This window comes from Chrysoperla carnea, chromosome 3 (genome assembly GCF_905475395.1).
Source record: "Chrysoperla carnea chromosome 3, inChrCarn1.1, whole genome shotgun sequence".
NCBI lineage: Eukaryota > Metazoa > Arthropoda > Insecta > Neuroptera > Chrysopidae > Chrysoperla > Chrysoperla carnea.
Window position 1 is genome coordinate 48637134 of NC_058339.1, and position 20728 is coordinate 48657861.

The 20728-nt window shown below is 30.2% G+C and overlaps 1 protein-coding gene across 3 annotated transcripts in view; it reads right to left on the reverse strand.

Annotated features, from left to right (window-relative positions):
• Positions 1-20728, reverse strand: part of LOC123296432 (triple functional domain protein) — a 343272-nt gene that overhangs the window by 92842 nt on the left and 229702 nt on the right. For all 3 annotated transcript variants that reach the window (XM_044877904.1, XM_044877905.1, XM_044877903.1), the window contains exon 16: positions 16526-16799. In XM_044877904.1, coding sequence (XP_044733839.1) covers positions 16526-16799 — 274 coding nt within the window. The remainder of the gene's footprint in view (positions 1-16525; positions 16800-20728) is intronic.

A 20728-nucleotide genomic window follows, 5' to 3' on the forward strand; every position in this document is an offset into this window, starting at 1 on the left:
CGATTTTAAAATTGAAAAGTGGTTGTAAAGTATGGTAATAATAGATATCATTGTCATATTACAGATTAAACTAACATTTGAATCTCTTTGATCTTTCAATTTACTGTAGCAAATGTTATTGTGATTACATAAAGTTTGTTCTTTTTGTACCCAAGTGCAGGCATGGGCAAACGTGGCTTAGAGAAGTCCCTCAGACTTTTGTAACTAACATACGAGTAAGACAGTGATAACCTAACCAGTGACAACCAAAAATAAGAGTAAGACAGAGAGACCACATTTTTTTCTATTTATCTCATTACTATTAGAGAAAGTGAGATAGGTAGAAGAGTCAAATACCCGTCTCGCTTCCTCCTTTATTAGCAATGCGGACTTGGATAAAGAGACACACAATAAAGTTTGTGGCACACAATAAAGTTATTATGTGAGACACATGAATGAAAATACTTCTTCTTAATTACTACAGTAAATAAGCCGGAAAATGTGGAAAAGTGGTGGAACAGCTCCGATTTCAAAAAAATCGATGTTTTTAGTTCGAAGCATGAGCAAAAAAATTTAAATTTAATTATGAAATTTACTTACGATATTTATCATTTATACTTTGGTGATGTTGAATAATTGATAAAAACTTACCTGAAACAAAATAAAAATACAAAATTAGTTATATCATGAAATAAATTAGGAGAATTAAGTAAAAAATTATCGATTAAAATTGTGGCTGATATTAAAAGTATACTAGCCAATGATGGGCCAGTAATTATGGGCCTTTCTGTGTAGAATTAATTTTATAAGGATGATATTTGTACCTGTATTCTCTAAAACTGTATAATTTTTTTGTGGGTTGACTAAAGTTGCGAAAACTTGAGAGTAAAAATCAAAATAAGGTTGTCGGACAAAAGCATTAATTAGCATCCGAGGATTTTAAGAGAGAAATGATCTGAGTGAAATCGTAGACGTTTCGAAAATCTTTTATACCTTCGAAGAGCCTCTATAAACAAAATCGTTGCTGAACGCTGAACGACTGGGCCTGCCAAAACATCACGATTATTGCAAGAGCTGCCACAGTGACGGGAAGGGGGAGGAAATGAGGCCTCTTCTATATCATTGTCCAGATTTTGCCATGAGGAGATGGCTCATTTGAGTCAGCCTTTCACAAAGGACCTTATGATCTCATTGATCCCATCTACAGGAGAGTCACTCTAACATAACCTAACTTATATATAATCAAAAAATCATATTTTTTGTCATGATGTTCTAGGCCAACTACCAAAGTCTCAAGAAGAATATTTTTAGATATTTATCCCTTTAATAAACTGGTAAATAAATTGAATAAAATGGTGCATAAATTATGGAGGGCAAAATCCACCAACTTTCTGATAACTTCTACGTACAAATATGTATTACTTATATAACGAAATCTTTATGAATTTGATATTCACCGCGTTACCAATCGAGCGGCTGTTCTCTCTTCGCTGATAATATGTATATGTATATGCCGAATACTGACATATGCGCCAAACACGTGACTTGGTCTAATATAAAATTTATTATACATACGATAGAAAAGAGAACGTATTAAGTAAATAATGGATAGATTCTAAAAGTGTGTTAGTGTTCGTTTTTAAAGATTGCCGTCTACAGTGAATTTCAAAATTGGATGGCACTATTTTAAACGCTTTTTTTCTAAGTCGAAGAGTTCATAGAAACATGTAGTGTATCGTACTATCAATGAACTCTACAAATTGACAAATAAGGCCGGTTCTTGATTTTGCCTAGCGTCAAATGGTTAGAGATACCGAAAAAAAGTCACAAGATAAAGTTGCTTAGAAGATTTTTTAATCCCATACACCAATTTTCATGACAAAATACGCATATTTAATTTTAAAATAATGAAAAATATAGAAATGAGAATTTTGTCATGAAAATCGGTATCTGGGTATAAAAAAATATTCAAAGAAAGCTAGACAAAATATTAATAATCGATCCTATTTGCCAATTTATACTTCTGAGTTTACAAAGGTCAGATTTCGTTTCGGTTAAGTATCTTAAAAAATGTGACCCATCACCCTGTATGGCTGTACAGTTATCAGTTTCACTAGTATATACTTCGTGAGAATTCAAAATTTTGTAATCATGGGAGACATGACAAATTTTTCCACTCTTATAGAACAACATGCATGTAGAATCAGTGGGCAGGGAGAAATAGTGCGGCACTTCTAAGTGATCGCAAAAAGTTGAAAACTCCAAGCGTTGAAACTGCAACAACTATCAAGAATAGAAGCATGGATTCGTCGTGTAGAATGTTTCATTAAACAAAAGAGCAGCTGCTTGGATCAACCACTTCGAATTATTGTGAATAACACAAGGTTAATGTATAGGGGGGTTTGGGGTTAATGTATAGAAGATATTTGTTCCACTATCCTCAGTGATAGAAGTTATAAATTTTTCGAAAAAAATTCAACATGGCGCCTGTATAGCGCCATTTTCCAATACAAAAAATGTATGAAATAAAACTAAATAATTAAAAAATGAAAGAACACGTTTGTCTTGAAAAAAAAAAAAACGAACTAAAAAGTAAAAAACAAGTTTTATTAAATAATCTGTAAATACAAATCAAAAGATTCATTTATACGCTGACCGTGGAACCTAATTACCTTGGGCTATGTACATACTGATTAACTAAAAACTTTTTTTTAATTTTTAGTTCGTTTTTTTGCATTTAAAAAAAATATCTTTTACTCTTATATCTCAGTAAAAAATTCTTTTTGGACAGTTGTTTAAATACACTTTTTCCTTTTGAACTAGAGAACACGCAATCTAAATAGTGCCGTGCAATTTTGAAACACTTTATATAAAGAAAATATCTTCTAAGTAATATATGTGAGACACTTGAATGAAAATACTTCTTCTTAACGTTAGTTTTAATAGCAGTTGAGTAGAAAGTTATATAATGACTTGACTTATATATAATATACATCATGTGCCTTCCATTGCATAATGCGGTTCATCCATCTCAATAACATGAAAAAAGATTTTCGAGCATAAAAAAACAGCGGACAAAAACGAGAATTACATAAAAATCTGTATAAAAGTTTTTGAGAGCATTGGCCAAGGAGACATATTTTTATGTTTTTAGACAATTATGTTTCTAAGATAATCTACATACGAAACTTTGGGGCATTTACATTTAGCAAGCACATTTTGCAAGAACTCATTGCAAGAACGGACAATAGTGCTTTAAAATATTGTTCCGACCTTGCATTACTTGAATATTTACTAAATTTATCTTGTTATGAAAATTTATGAAATTTTTCATCAATATCACGTCGTTATGGCATGCAAATTCTAATAAATCTATGAGTCTCATGTTCGAGACCCACTTTATATGTGTCCAGTTTTCCACTCGAAATATATTTGGTAAATGAAAGCTTGAGCAGTTTATCCTAATAAGGAGGTTGTGTTTCGTTCATATCATATTTTAGATAATTACTAAAATCAACTTTGTTAATAGATATGAATCAAATGCAATGGAAGTTAGTTATACCAACATCGTGGCGAACAACCAAGCAGTATTTGCGAATGATTAAAAAATTTAAAAAACTTTAGTACGAAAAGAACATTGCTGAGAATGGAACATTATTCTTTCTAACAGAGTATGCGCATGTGTAACATCATAACATCCTTCCTTCTCATCTAGTAACAGCCAACCACATGGAAAGGTTTTCACAGAAAAGTGGCGGACGTCGTTGCTGTTGTTAGTACCTGATGTTTATATTACGAACTCTTAAACGTGAAAACGTACGTATACTGGCTGTCTAAAAACCATCGTATTAGAAGATTAGAGTGATAGAGAGTACGAAATTCATAGAAGGGCGAATATAATTGAAATTTTTCGAATATAAAAGTCAATTATAATTTTATTAAGTCAAGTTGTAGAAAATAAAATTTATTACAATTTAATCTCGTGCTATTATTATTTCTAATTTTATATTACGGAGATAATCATGCGCAATGTTTCAGAATACAAAATTTGAAATTTTACACAAAAAATCAAATTTTTATTATGACTTTTAATGTAAATATAGAAACCTCTGATTTGGAAAAAACGAAAGAAGCGAAAAAACTAAGCAGTGGCAGGGATTCTCTACACTCTTTTAAAGGTGATTTACTCATATCAACAACAGGATGGCATTCCTCAGGGATTAATATGGGCTTCAGTAGGAGAGGAATTAAGACAGTCGTTCTTTGAAATGTCAGGTAATATTTGACTAAACCATAATTATAGACACCTCATATATACATAACGTGTACGTATATTCATCCAGCAAGTTGCCTGGTTCATCTTCTTCGATCCTGATGGTGGAGCGGCTGGTTGGCTGGCTGACTGCTGTATAATATTATCATCATCATCAGTATTCGTCGTTTGCTTCCTTTTTGTGATGCTCTATAGTGTGTAGTGTTTGTTCTCTTACTTTGCTTGTGCCATACTTGCAGGTCAAGGTCACACAAGTCTCTACGTGTCACTTATCACTAAATAAGTTTTGTGAATTTACTTACAACACATCTCTCGCATTTTATATTACATAATAAAATAGAAGTTAATGAATTAGTGGAATAGTAATACCCTTAAAGAATTCTTCACTCCGTCCTTTTTATATTCAATTGTAAAGCAAAGAATTGTTAATATTTTATTTAAATATAGTTCAGTACTTATATTCAAAGTCACTATTCACTAAAGTAATGATGATTTAAGGACATTCATTCACCAAACTGTTTTGCTATGTGCGTTCATATAGAAACAGTATGAAAAGGAGCTCGCGTGATTATATAGGGAAATAGCTGTCTGTAATACTTTTTCTAACCCGCCCTAAAATGTTCTTTGAATCATTCTGATCAAAATCTTGCACGACCACAAAACTTAAGGAGCAGTTTTCTAGCTATTATATTTAGTGTACCTATATGATTAAAAAATGGCTTTCTGTGAAACTTTTTCAAACCGCCCTCAAAATGTTCTTCGAATCGTTCAGATCAAAATCTCTCACAGCCACGGTTAGTTTTAGAGCTACGGGCTTTTTAACAGGTAGTTTTCGAGATATGGGCGATCAAAGCTACACATACATTACAACTAGTTATACTAGTTATACGTAGTTATTACGTAGCTCAAAAAATACTCGATAACAAATTTTTGGTTTGCAAATAATATATTCGTAGCTTTGATCGCCTGTAGCTTGAAATCTACTCGTTATAAATTTTTGTGAACGTGAGAGTTTTTTTTTTTTGAGATCAGAACAATTTCAAGAACATTTTGGAAGTGGTTTCAAAAAGTTTTACAGAAAATCATTTTCCTAGTCATACATGTACAATAAATATAATATATTCGTAGTTTTGATGGCCCATAGCTCGAACACTAGTCGTTAAGTATTTTGGTGGCCGGCCGTGAGAGCTTTTGATCAGAATGATCCAAAAAACATTTTAGAGTAGGTTAGTGATCAACTCTGAAAGTTTCGAGAGAGATAGGTTAAGATAGGGTTACTGAAGGGAGTGTTAGGTTAATGCCGCCAATCTCAGTCATAAGCTTGGCAATAAAAGCTACTGCCGATCATAGACTTATCATCAGGGAATGTGGCCGAATCAAAAATTGAATTGTATTAACCTAGGTCTCTCTTGACTAACACTAGATTGGGATGATGAAAAATTTAGAGAACTTAAAACACAAATACCACTTTTAACTTTATTGTAAATAATATACTTTTTAAAAACGCAGTGAAATACTTCTGCCAATATGAAAAGTTTTACCAATCTTAAACTGGAGTGATTTCCCTCAGACAATTCAGCAGAATAAATCAGCATTCAAACAAGTTTTGGCTTCGTGATTTTCAGCGACCAAACACGTTGCTTTTACATTAGGATACAGATGTAGGTTATAATTTAATGTCAATATGATTTTTTATTCAACCATTATGCAACCACTATTTATAAATAGTGTCTGTCTTTTGTATGCCAAATAAATTTAATTATTTCGTGAACATTTCTTTTAGCCAAGATATGTATCAATCAAAAGACAATGTATGCATAAAAACGGTTCGATGGCGCATAGAATTAAACGATTAAAAAGTAATAACATTTTTCTACTAAATATGGAATGATTACAAAATATGAATTTTTATATTTTATAAACAACTGAAGGAGTCTTAGAGCTAGAACCACCAGGCGTAGTATTTGACAGTCATTCCAGAATTAGTGGAAATTTGAGAAGCAATTGTTGGACCTTTTTTGCTTCTATGAGAATGTTCTTAGCCGGGAGCTTAAATTTTATTAAAATTGGGAATTTTTTAATTTCACGACAAACTTAATCTTTATGTATAATACTCATTTAGGACCATATTTAAATAAGAAGATAATTTAAGGTAGTTCGAGCACCAAAGCAAGTTTAGACTTGTGTTTGAAATTATTTGTACCTTTTTTTCAACTTGGATGATTAATTTTGTTAAAACTTCATAAATGTAGACAAATAGTAAGGATAAAATTTTTCTATAATCTGGTTTTTCTTTTTATAATCTAATTTTTCTATAATCTTGGTTTTCGACATATCGAATGCTAAATAATTAAATACAATTTTCAATTTTCGATATTTTGAAAATTATTTCAGATATTGAAAAATTTTATTCTTACTTTTCGTCTTACATTGCCAAGTTATAACATAATTGAATGAATTCACCATCAAAATTGTAGATACTTTTTTTTTTTTAATTTGTGTCCCCACTATCATGCTCATACACCCTTAATTAGTCGGGCACAACGGATTTTTTTTTAAAATAATTTATTAAGGTTTTAACTTTAAATAGTTTTTTTTTTTTAATTCCACCGATTATTTTTCGAAAATCTATAAAAACATATCATCCATCTACATACCATCCCATGAAACCAATGTTAAATATTCATAGTTTTAAAGTCATTTATTTATTTAAATAATCGGACAACCGGCTCCCCCTAAAATTTTCAGAATTGATTTAGACTTGGTCCAACTTCATATAAAAAAATTCAGCCTTTTATCTAAAATTTCTCTGGTAATAAAATAATCTTGTCCGATAATTAAAGGCCCAAATTTCCGTTTCATTGTTCCATTTTTTTGAATGCGATCATTACATGTCACTACACCATATTCTAAATAATTTGATTTGTAATAAATAAAGAAACAAAATTTTTTTTTAATAATTGTACAACACACTTGCAATTTAATTTATAAAAATTGATTGCAATTAATTCCATAAAATTTTCACAGTTATATGCTGCTGCAATTGATCATACAATTTCATACACATCCTGTGTTATTGAGGTATATTATTTAATTTAATATTTATAATATTTGTGTGAAAATATTTTGATTATTATTTTAACGACATATTGATTTATTAAACTATAGTTCCGTTTAATAATAACGTCTAGTCTATTTATAGAATATGATTTATTACTAAATAAATACATTTTATATATTTTTTATGTTTTATTTAGTAATAGTATAACAATTACCAATCAATGAACTTCAAATATAGACTGTTCTAACTGGTTTGTCTTTTGACTTAATCGAAATGAAAATTTATTGGGAATAAACAGACAATACTAACCCCGCGTCCTCATCACTTCTGGAATACTAATAGAGAATTTTGTAAATCTGAAACAGTGTTCATCACAGTAGCATTAAAAATAATACCATAAGTTTGATAAAGAAAGTTTAATAAAAAAATGTACATTTTATTATTAAACTTTCCATTGCTTGCACCATACAATATGTCTGATGACACGTAGGTTTATCTGACCTAGGTTATAAAGCGAAAAAATGCGGTGGCTAATTTCTGATATTAATTTCAGTTTTAAAATAGTTTTTTAGGTTTATACTGAGCGTTTTCCATCAAGAAATACAATGCTGCCAACACAAAATATTAAAGATGTTGGATTCTTATACCATGTATGTATGAAATATATTAAGGTATACTAAGTTTAGTTCCAACTATTGATGCTATGAACAAAATTTTGGTACAGATGTTCATATAATCACCTAATTAGCCCACTTTCGATTGTTCGTCTCTCTGTCTATACGATAACTTAAAAGCGAAAAGAGATATCAAGCTGAAATTTTTATAGCATGTTTAGGACGTAAAAAGTGAGGTCGAGTTTGTAAATGAGCAAAATAGGGGAATTGTGTTTTATAAACCGTAAGAGATAGAACAAAAGTTTAAATATAAATAATGTTCGTAATCACAAATTAGGTGTAAATTTTATAGTATGCATAATATGGGGATAAATGTGATAATAAATGGCTATCAAAGAGTGGATAATTTTCTTGACTTTCGTGACGAAAAAAAATTAACGATTGTGTCATGAACACTGTCTTGGTATTGCATGGTATTTCAACAATTAACTCAATTAAGTTAATTGCGTGTTTTCACTTTTTTTAATCAAAGTTTAAATAAGGCCCATTTTTAGGATACAAAAAAAGATGTAGCACAAGTTAAATAAAAATTACACTTTATTGTTGTTAGCTTTTCTATTATATCTAAACGTGGGCAAAGCCGCAGGTGATCGCCTTGTATTTTGTATTAATGACATTCAATCAACATGAAATTAAAATTAATAATGTAGTGTTTGCATGCTACTACATTAAGTTCTTATTATGTTTATAAAACATTGCGTTGCAGACACGTAAGCACAGGTTTTATGCTTATAATGTTACGCCAATAACAATAACCTGTTGTAGGATAAATAACCCATGCATGGAAAAATAAATTAAAGCCCTAAGTAAAAACGTAGTAGACAAGGTATGCTCTTGCGCAGGTAAGGGTAGGGTGGAGGCATTATCTCACTTTCGGTAATCTCTCTCGCACGGTACCCAGTGACCGTCATATTGATTATTTGTTTACGTTCGAGCTGTCAAGTTGGTCAATGTTTTGTTCAAAAACCAAAGTTGCAAAGTTTAAAATGAAAAACCTAAAATTTTAAAAACCTTAATTAATAATGAACCTAAACTTGCAAAAACGTATTGAAGTTTTTTACAACATTTGAATCAGGAAGCGGAAACAAGCTAGGTTGACGTCGACTGGGTACGGGCGCGAACTAAACTAAAACTCGCCTCTATCGAACATACCTTGCCTAATTCTACTATGAGTAAGATAAGTTTAGATTTCAGTGAATGTCCGAGTCAAACATGCTTAAGTCAAAAGCCGACAATTTTCATCTGAATTGATAACAAAAATTTAGTCCGATCCCATATTGTGAATTAAAACAAAACTATTTTTTAAAGTGGTTTATTAAAAACAAAAAACTTAAAAGCTTATTGCAAACCAAAAGCATTTTAATTAGTGAACTTGACAAATTTAATTTAATTATTTGTGTTTTTATACACAATACCTACACATGTATTGCAATATTGCATTGGATCTATGAGCATATCAAGAATTTGTGTTAATTTTATTGATTTCAATCAAAATAAATTTTTAAAATAAAAATTTTTTATTTCATACGGAATAGCTATTACGTTTTTCCTAATCGAATACATCTGTTATTTATTTTTGTACATTTTTACAGCTTTTTTCTATTGGTTCAAATTTAAATAACATCGTTAACATTATTGTCATGATAAAAAAAAGTATAAACATGAAATATTTATTTGTTAGATCAATTTCTGCGACGCACGCACGAAAATAATATTAAATATAGTTATCATACAATATAAATTTGTCATTTAATATTTCTGCCTATATATAGAAGTATTTGTGAGACAGTTTTCTAATCATCTTAGATCAAAAGACAATCTATTGTCATAACAACCAGAAAATTCTTCTATTATTTATAATGTTATATTTTTATTGTTTAGGCAACTTTACATACTTAAAAGTAGTATGTATTGTGTAAAACATTTTATTATGTATAAAACTATTCAAAAACAATTATGTTGATTGAATTATTTCGTTTTCGATATCATCAGGGCAATTGAGGGATTGATTAATTATCAAATTGAATGGAATATTGTTTCTTTTTTTTAGCGTACATACTCAACAAAATTTTAAAAACGGAATTAAACATGGAAAATGGGTCTAAACTCTAAAAAAGACGTCATTCCTTATTGAGACTTCATCAAACAACAATTTTAGTGACAATTGAACTATTTAGTTTTGAATTCGTAAGTTATATCTAATAAGGGATCGGACTAACTTTTTTTTATCACTTCAGATGAAGAATTCTTCTCACTTCACAAATAGAAAAGTGATGTTGGTTTTTAAAAATCTTTATTATACTTCAATCATCTTAGGATTTCACCTCGGACAAACCTTTATTTTAATAGTGCAAATGTTGTCTCATATAATATCAGCCACATATGATCACGCGTTCGCGTTGTTACATATTCAAGGTCAAAGGTTTCGAAAATCAGTTTTTTGTGAATATCTCGTTTCTTTTACCTCCCATCGTGTTAACATTTATTATAAAAGTTGTAGAGGATAAAATTTTCTACAAATATTTTCTGAAACTTTTTTTTTGTATGTTGCACCGTTTTTGAAACATAGGGCGTAGGTATTGAGCTCAGCTCAACGCACTTCAGTGCTGGGTCACTATTTATAAATATGAGGTATTAAATAATTACTTAAGTAGTTTTTAATTAATAATTATGGAAATAAACCGCATAATAGGCTAAGATTCACGATTGACCTTGTCTATTATATAGTTTTTTCACTTAATTATCGATTATATACTACTTAAATAATTTTTTAACACCATATATTTGTAAATATTGACCCTACGCTATGATACGCATAGCTTAGCGCTCTATCTTCTGCGCCCTCTATTTCAAAAACGGTCCACCGTATAAAAAACACTTTCAGACAAACAGTATCTCAGCGATACGTACGTTAGTGCTGGGTCAATTTACTATTTGTAGGATATTCATGTTTATTCTGGATGGATTCTCACAACTGGTGTGTGACATCCAGATCAGGGACATGTCTAACATAGTTTCTATTTATAATAAATAAAATCCTAAAAATAATTTTATTATCAAAATACATAAATTCGTGTATATGGACTGCTATATCAGAATATTTACAAGAGACAATCAGTAGAAATAAATCAAGCTAGAACAGAACAATAAGGGTAGTAATATAGATACCAAGCATGATGTTATATTGCGAGAAAAAGTGTCGATTATATATTACAAAAATGGAATAGAAAAGAATACAAAAACAAGATAGGAATAATATACAAAAGGCAATAGAATAAATAAAATAATATTGATCGTTTTTTACAATACATGCTTGTTTTATGTCAAGAGTCAAGCGTGGAATTTGACCGTTATTTCAGAACGTATATAATTGTCAAGCTTGAAACTGATAAACACTCTTTAAAGGTGATATAACGGTATTTTTTAGATGTTCTGTACTTTAACTTTAAATCTAACAAAAATCACAGGGCGGGAGCTACCTTAGCTAAGCGAAATCCCTCAGAGATTGAAAAAAAAAATGAATTTTTAATTTTTTCGAAAACTAAGCTACTAGAGAAAACACCACAAGAGTATCTACTTATATTTATAAATTTTCACGGTGGTCATTTTTGACATCTATTAGGTAGGGTCGATGAACATTTAAAGAAATCTTTTTAAATGTCGGAAATTTGCTAATGAAATAAAGAGAAATATTTGTAATATTAATAAAAATAGGCTATATTGGCTTTATGGCATTAAAATTTGAATGTGTTTTCGGTCATGTGATATTTTAATTTTCCAAGGCAAAATTCACCCCTGATTCGTATTTCGTCCCTATCTTAGTTCAAAAAGTATCCGAAATTTATCCTTCTCAAAATATACTCTCAAAAACGTTGTCGTCAAAACTACTCTTTTCGTACAATTATTTGAATATCGTCCTCGGGGAGTATTCATCAATTTTAAGCCTCGCAATTATCCTGGCGTTTGAAAGAGAAGATGCTGTTCAAAATTCTTAAACACGACCGTCTCTTAAATTTTCTTTCATTCTGAAAAACACAAATACGACGCCCGATCCTAGACGTATTTTTTGATTATACTACAGAACAGACAGATGAATGGATTGCTGTTACTCTTCTGCGGATACTTGATTAGTATTATATACCTGACTGATTATTATTCATTAACGATTATTGGGTTTATTTATGATTTAATAATATAATATGGGTTCACTTAATCTTATAATGGGTGATTTTTTAGAGGTTCGTATCTTTCAGTTAGCAACACTCTTTTGGTTGATAACCAATTTGACAACAGACATTTTCAAAAAGCTTAAATGATTTGAAATTTTTTTAACCCCCGAACCAAAAAAGGGGATGTTTCAAGCTTTCTTTCGGGAATGAGCATTAGTAACCGCAAAAATCGGAACCCATCTAATTTCAATAAGAGAATACATGCTAGTTTTTCTATATAAGAAATCATGATTGCTCTCTTCACAAAGAAAGCAAAAAACGTTTAGCTCAAAACAGTGATTCGTTGATTCTTACAATTATGATTTCGAAAAGTAAATTATTATAAAAATTAGAACAATTTATTGGAGGTAGTTTTGTGATAAACGTCATGACGCAAGGATTAAATAAATGTCATTCACATTGTACCTTGTTTTTGTAGAGGAAGTGATATTATCGCTACATATAACAACGTTCGGAATCTTCATCTTATGTCTATTGAAATGTATTCCAACGTGTAATAACAATGTAATAATACGTTCATAGGTATTAGATCTGAAGCTCATAGCCAAGCGAAATTTCGATGATTGTTGAAATCTGGCATTTAGAAAATTGATAAATATAAATAAGTCCAAAGTCTTAGTAATAAAGAAAAGTTAAGTTTTATCCTTATATCGAGTACGGAATATTATTTATTCATGGAATTCAAGTCTTTCAATTTTCGTATTTTAGCGATTTTACTTTGGATGACGTTTATCGTAAATGTCATTGGCAACACAATATGAAGAAACAAATGTCAGGAAGTTATCAATAGTTGGCATAATTGGAAAATCATTTTGAAAATAAAGATAATATTGTTTTGGTGAAAATCAAAAACACTTTAATTTCAAGAATTCTTAGTGTTTGCTTTTTCTACTTGTTACATTTCTAATATATTGTGACATGTTCGGATTCTGAATCCATTTTCAAACTGACAGATACTACAATTTTTGTTTTTTATATTCTAGATTTTATTCTACTATTAAAGTTTTTGGGGTTGCCAATTATATTAAAAATAAAGAAATAGAACTCCATTTTACAACTTTCTCGGACAGTTTACTTTCCGGCATTTGCTTTACATAATGGGTTAAACTATTTTGAAAAATAGTCCAAACACGACAATCGAAACGATTTTCATAAATTCAACACTCGAACCATCTTTAAATTAAAATAAAATAATTAAAAATTTATCTTAACTGACTTAAATTATAATCCTGAAAATGGCAGAGAAGAATAATCACAGAAAATTCAGTTAATTATGGACTTACGGTCCATATATCTAGTAGAACTATTAACTTGAAATGTTCACTTATTTCTTAGACAATAAATCTTTATTCTTGGAATATACATTCTATCTTGCTTATAAAGTGAAATGTTTACCTAATAATACAGGATTTTATGATAAACGGGGGCGTGGATTGTTTCTCTGTCGTAGTTCAGTGCATTTGTGGTAAACATGAAATTTAAGTACGAATTATTAGCTGGTTTTTCTTATTTCATGTTACCAACATCAAAGTATTCAATGATATTGACGCCAGGGTACATTTTATATTCATTGAATGTAAGATATTCAGCAATAACTTATTTATAGAATGCCAACTACCCCTGGATATCCGTGCCCGAATTTATTTTGTATTGTACCTACGGAACTTGTTAAATTGCAAAGCCAACCAGATTTTTCATCTAACTTCAAAACTCGCGATCTAACTGAATTTCCTCTAAAAAACTCAATATATTTTGCTTAAAAACACGATTTTTCTGACAAGGTAAGTAAAAGATAAGTTAGAAAAACTATTGGGTTTCATTTTAAATCGCACACTCCCTGCACCATCCTGTATATATATCCATATTGAAGAATGATAGGTTTAAACATAGAAACACACAAACAATAGATTAACTAATGATATAATAAATGAACAAACAGACAGACTTAAGACAAAAGAAGATTGGTTAGTGTTATTACAGCAGTAGTGTATAAGTATTATGGTTAGTGGCGATACATGGTGGTATAGCGATGGAGTTTATATTCTTAGATGATGGTGAAGTATCAAGATAATGATAATAATAAACACAAAACAATAATTAGTTGTTGTTTGTATCAAATGAAAACGAACAATCTATTATGGAAGAGCTAGATTAAACATATATACAATAAAAGAATACTCGTCAAAAGTATTAAAGGAAAATTATTTTAACATAAAATTTTACCAAAATTTCAAACAGAAAATCTGCTAAAAATCAATTTCGAACCGCACAAGGTCATTATAAAACTTGTACTATCTATTTTTGGAATCAAAAAAGTGTGTGAGAAATGTTATCGCTAACCAACCAAAATTGTCACTTTTGTATTTAAAATCCTTTATCTTATGAAATAATCACCGCACTGAAATTTGCCTCATATCATTCGAAAACTGAAACTGCCTTCTTTAAGGCCCTTGCATATAGTTTTGGAAAAAAATTATCACTCTCCCACTTTCCGTTTTTAAAACATGTAAAAAAACAGTATTTTTCCATATTTTAGTTTGTTATTATTTTTTATTTTTGCCGTATTTGAGGATCTATGCAAACTGTTTTTAATATAATAAATATGAGTTTTTTTTGACATGTTTTAAAAACTGAAAGTTTACAAAAAGCTTCAAAAAAGTCAGTTTAATTTTTTTTTAAAAAGTCAGTTTCTAAAGGGAATTTTTTTATACCTCACTTTCAAGAAAATTAAACAAATTTTCAAATGGGCTTAACAGATTTGTTGTAAAATAATTGTTATAACATTAAAAAAAAAAAACAATTCACACCCTTTCAACCTATTGTACAAAGCGGCAAAAGAGTTACAGCTTTTTAAAATTTTGGTAAAAATTTTGTATTAACAAAAAAATCCTTCAATACTTTTGATAAGTATACATGTACACATTATTATTAAGATAGAACTTCTTCCTTATACTTTATCATCATCTAGACTTTCGATTGTTTTATACAGAATGTTATTGAAATAATAGAAGCAAACGAAATGGCCGCCTTTAATCTTTTAAGCTATTTTTCAAAAAAGGATTTTCACTAAGATAAGGATAAGGAGTCATTCATAAATTATGTCGTACGATTTTCAATGTTTTAACCCAATCCTCTCCTCCTATGCAAATTGTGTCACTTTGTCATTTAATGTCAGCTCGGCCCTGTGACCTTTGACGTCACATTGTGAGGCCAACCTTATAAAATCCTCACCTTACTGGTATGTATTTAAATCATTTTGTAAACCTTAAATCACAGTTTGATTTTATAACAGATAAATATTGAGCTAGTCAGTCAATAGCATTAGTAAATTAATTTTATCCAACAAATTACATTTTGAGAATCAACAAAACTGTATTATATAAATAATGACACCTATTTATTGATTGCTTATTTACCTTTAAAATATTTAATTTGAGAAATGAATGAATTTGTGTTAACATTTTTTCCTGTAAATATCTTCAAAAGAAAGAATCATTTTGTTGGTAAATACTTAACAGATCTAATATTTATTTACAAATATTTCACCGTGGGCGTGGATATAAAATGCAATAAAACATGTCAAAAAGAGAGTTGCAAATTGCAATAGAGCAATATGGCAGCAGAGTGAACTTTTTGTAGATACAAATTAGTTTAACGCCAAGTTGAAATTTAAATTGTTCTTTTTCTGGTTTTATAGATTTTGCAAAATCAGACATAATTTTTCGAAAATTTGAAGACTTAAAAACCATGATGGAGGGTCAAAGCATTTTAGTGGCGGACTTTTTTTTTTATTAAACTAATGATGCTTTCAATCTTATCGAATTAATAACTTTTTTTCATATCAAATAATTAGCATAGGGTGTACATTTGGAGAAAATCCATGTATAAACCTTATTGAAATAATGAACTATAGAAAGAAATACATAAATAAGAATAAATAAATAACATTTATCTTTCTACCTATTTCCTAGAGATGGCACTAAAACTGTTTGTGTCTAAGACATAGAGAATGGACTGAGCAATACCCGCACAAAATTGCAAGCTATAGCAAGAGACAAAGCGACTGTGTGGCCAATCTGTGTGGTCTCTTTTCTTTAGGTCTGCAAAATTCTAGAAGAAGTGTCTTGCGCATATTTACTATACGACTGAATAGGGAACACTCAGTCTATTGTCTATGTCTTTGGACTGTGTTCATGTCTTTGCATTACTAAATGGTAAAAAATAATTGAACGAGCCGATTCCTTTGTTTATTTACTTAATAAATGGCAGATAATACAGACTAAAATACTTTTTATAAAAATTCACTTACCAGCATCGTGTTCAATTGATAGATTTGTTTGTTGTCTTCTTGAGGGTGACGCACGTGGTGCTGGTTGTGGTTTTAACACAGATATCGGTACAAGTCCTTCTGGTACGGCACCTAGATCTGGTCCCTGCGTTGGCATACGCACAACACAATAATCCGGACGGGATGTTGATATCTCAACAACTTCCACTTGTTGACCTTTACGTACACTAAGTTCTTGAGTACCCGGTGACGCAACATGATCGCTAATCACCCACGTCATTTCCACAACACCAGCCTTAAAAAAGGAGAAAGACTTCGTTAACAAACCATAAAAACATGAGAAAACATCTCCACCCCCATGTGGGCATATAAAATATTTAATACAATCACTATTTAAATAATTCATTTTTTAGGGTATGTTTAATATCTTGACGTTTAAAAAAATAATATTTATGTGTTATTATTTATTATTAGGTTCTGTCTAGTTTACTGGTTGTAAAAAAAATGATAAAATTCATTAACAATTTATAGATTATATACTATAAAAACATTCAGTGAAAAAAATGAGGCCTATATAGTGTGGTTAGTTTTATAGACACCACCAATGTCTAGGTTAATTGTTTATTAGTTTATTTGTGGACAGGAAAATGGAATGTATATAGGTAAATATTTTATATAGGTTGTATATAAAAATTATAAATATTACAGTGGAAAAACTAGCAATGCATATCAGCTTAAATACTTATTAAAATTCAAGTTAAAATTCAGTACCTATGGTTTCTATCATCAACGCAGACATTCTAGACACGTATTAAATCTGCATAGAGTAAGTACATCTTTATAGATGGATGGATATACAAGATTAAAGGATAAATAAATAAATCTGCAATGCAATATAATGTAAGACAGACAATATCATGCAGAGCGTCGTCAAATTTCGGAAACTTGAGACATGTAATAATAGCTTATATAACTCGATAATAGAGAATAAGACATCGTTTCCATAATAAAGAAAAAGACTCATGAAATAAATTAGGATAACTAATACCACTTTTTTCTGTATAAAGAAGAAATTCTAAGTAGCAGGAAGTAATGCAGAGTACCAGAGAATTCAGTGAACTAATGATTTAGATAATTTTCTAAATGTAGACTTGCCAGAATTTGTGATTTTTTAAACTTATAGAGCACATGGATTTTCTGTTTATTTTATGAATTTTCTGCTCTGAGAGATAGATTAACTGAACTTGAATGACTTATCATTTTTTCCAAAGGTGTCTAATACATTCGATCTTGACAAGCTTGTGAGACTAAATATTTTCTATTCCCTTAAAGTTTCAATCAAACTCAAATAGAAAATATGTAAGAGAAAAAATAATAGAAACGAGATGATTGAAACGTAGCTCAAAAATTCTGGCCAAGGAAAGGCAGAAATAGGACTTCTGAAGAAAAGTCCTGCATAACATAACAGCAATCACAGGATGTAAAGATCTGATAGAACATTTGCTATCTGAGTGCTCTACCCTCTAAAATAATTGCTATAAAAATCAAGACTATGGTATCGTAGCCCAATCTAAACAATGCGACCGACCTGCTATTATGTTCTTTTATTTTGATTGGTTAATATTGAACGTTTTCTCGTAAGTCAAATTTATTGAAGATAAGCATCTCTGTTGGGCAAGGAGTAGGGATTTTTTGTCGAGGCGACCTTTCCTTGTAAGGTATTACAGTATGTCTTATGGCTAAAGTTTATCCCACCCGGAAAGCGAGTGCAACCTAAACTATGATACCTAGAGATAAGCCCGCTAAATTTGGAACGTAAACTGAACAAAAATACTTAAATCCCAATAAGAGTTCTATCAAACAAAGTGGTACTAAGCAAAAGATATATATGTATGTGTACTCATATCTGCTACACTCTCTTTTGCTCGGTGCCACTTTGACTTGATAGAACCATAAACACTTATTCGACGCATAATTGAATTTCCATAAATAGGTGCTTTGAGAGTTATATTTCATTGAACGAAAAATCGATCGTTTCAAGAATATCTGCCACTTTCAAAATACTTTTGGTAACTTTCTTTAAAATAGCATTTAAGATACTCCTGTTATCAAGGGTACCAAAATTTGTTTTATATGTTTATTAAAATAAAAAAAAAAGTTTTTAAAATCACTGTATATAAAAATATTTAGTAACAAGAGTTGATAATAAATAAGTTGTTAAATATAGATAGGATAGGCCTTTGACAATTAGAGTATGCCCTAGAAACTCAACTAATGTTCACTCAACATTGATGATAACACATAATATTCTATATTGTACACTTGTGTTCGAATGACATGAGATGATCATAACATTAAATAGGAATGGGAACAGTTATAATTTGAACAGTTTAATAGTAAGTAGAGTGAATGGCTGCTGTTATTGTAGCGATTTTGTTCCAATGAAATGTTTTCTGTACCCAGCACATGGTAGGTATTTAGTGTACGTTATATAATAGATCGTTAGCCTATAATGAAATGAAAATTTAATGATTGTTTTTGTCTGCCATTTGGAAAATTGGTAAAGGGGTAATTTCCTTAAAGCTGGGCAATTTTCTACACTTATAACGTTGCATAACTTCTAAATAAAAAACAAATTAAATGGAATAAATTTTGACAGGCTTCATTTTATCCTTTGTTTATATATACATATAAAATGCTTTGTCTTGAATGGCGACTAACTGATGAATCAACGCACAGCCTAAGTCGCTGACCATAGAGATCTAAAACTTGGAAGATGTGTTCTCTGTATGACATTAGTATCCGTTAAGAAAGGATTTTTTGAAAGTTTACCCTTAAGGGGGTGATAAATGGGGGAAAAGTTTGTATGGAACTACGTGAATACTTAGTCCTTCATAATTTTAGCCACGAAAGACGTTAGAATGCTATCGCGGGTGCAACCTAGACGGGTTTATTTTTGACTGGACAATTTTAACTCTTCCATGCAATTATGTTTCATAAAAGTAAAGCCCTCCTAAAAATAACTTCGCTTAAATTGTTTAACTCTAATGTAATGGAAATCCAAAGGTAATTTGGAATTTTTTTTCCACCAATGTATTTGTGGTCGGAGGGGGGGGGGGTGTTGGAAAATAAACTTTTGATAGTGCCAGTGATACCAGGGATGTTTCTACACTTTGTTTTGTCAATGACTTTCTTTTACCAGAAACTCGATTGTCGAAATTAAAAACTCATTTTTTTATTACTAAAGTTACCTTCATCAATTATGAAACTGACAGACAAAAAGACTCGCTTCGAATAGATAGAAATTTCGCTTCGTTATGGGCTCACGGTTAAATAAGATAGAAGTTATGTTAATAGTGACATTGACGGAAGCACTGAAAGCAAGTAGAAACTACAGTTTATATTCCAGCTTGTTATAAAAAAATTACAGAGGTAATAAAGAAGTCAATTCCAATGTCTATTCAATTTTTTTTTTTTAAATATACGATTGGTGTATCAAACCACAGTTATTACAGTCGAGTTTTTTTTATAGCATCGTTTTTAGATACATTTATACATCATTTTGAATATTCAATTGAAATACCTGAAACCAAACTAAAAGCATTGTCATAAAAATGATGATAATAGGTTAAGTTACTACCAACAAGATATCGCTCAACGGTTTTTAAACATGCTTTTATTGGTTTCAGTTCATTTTTTAGAGGTTCTTTGATTTGTCAACACTCTTGTTTGATAAGCGATTTGACAATAGAAAATTTCTTTGTGCTTAGTTTGGTTTGCTATTTCATAATGAATAGACTCACGCCATTTTTTATGAAAATTTAAGATATTTTATATTAATTTCAAGTAAAACACCTGTTAATTAGCTTCCAAGACCGTAAGATCTAACCCCATAGTCACTTGTCTACGCCGATAAGCCAGAGACGGTTGGAATTCAGCTAGTTATTGACAGAATACGATCGCAATTGCTTCAAAAAGTGTGTGAAAATCGGACACACAGGTTGTGCCATCTACCCGCAAGCCGTAGCGGCCACATGACCGGAATTATATTCAAACATTAATGTTACAAAATTGTTTTTCCACTAAAGCCACTTTTATTAATATTAAAACTATTTAGTTTTGTTTTTTATTTTAATTAAAAGTTGTTAACCTTTAAAAAACACCCGTTATTGAACGTAACAAAATTCAAAAATACGACATCGGCAAGAAATTGAAATGGTGTAG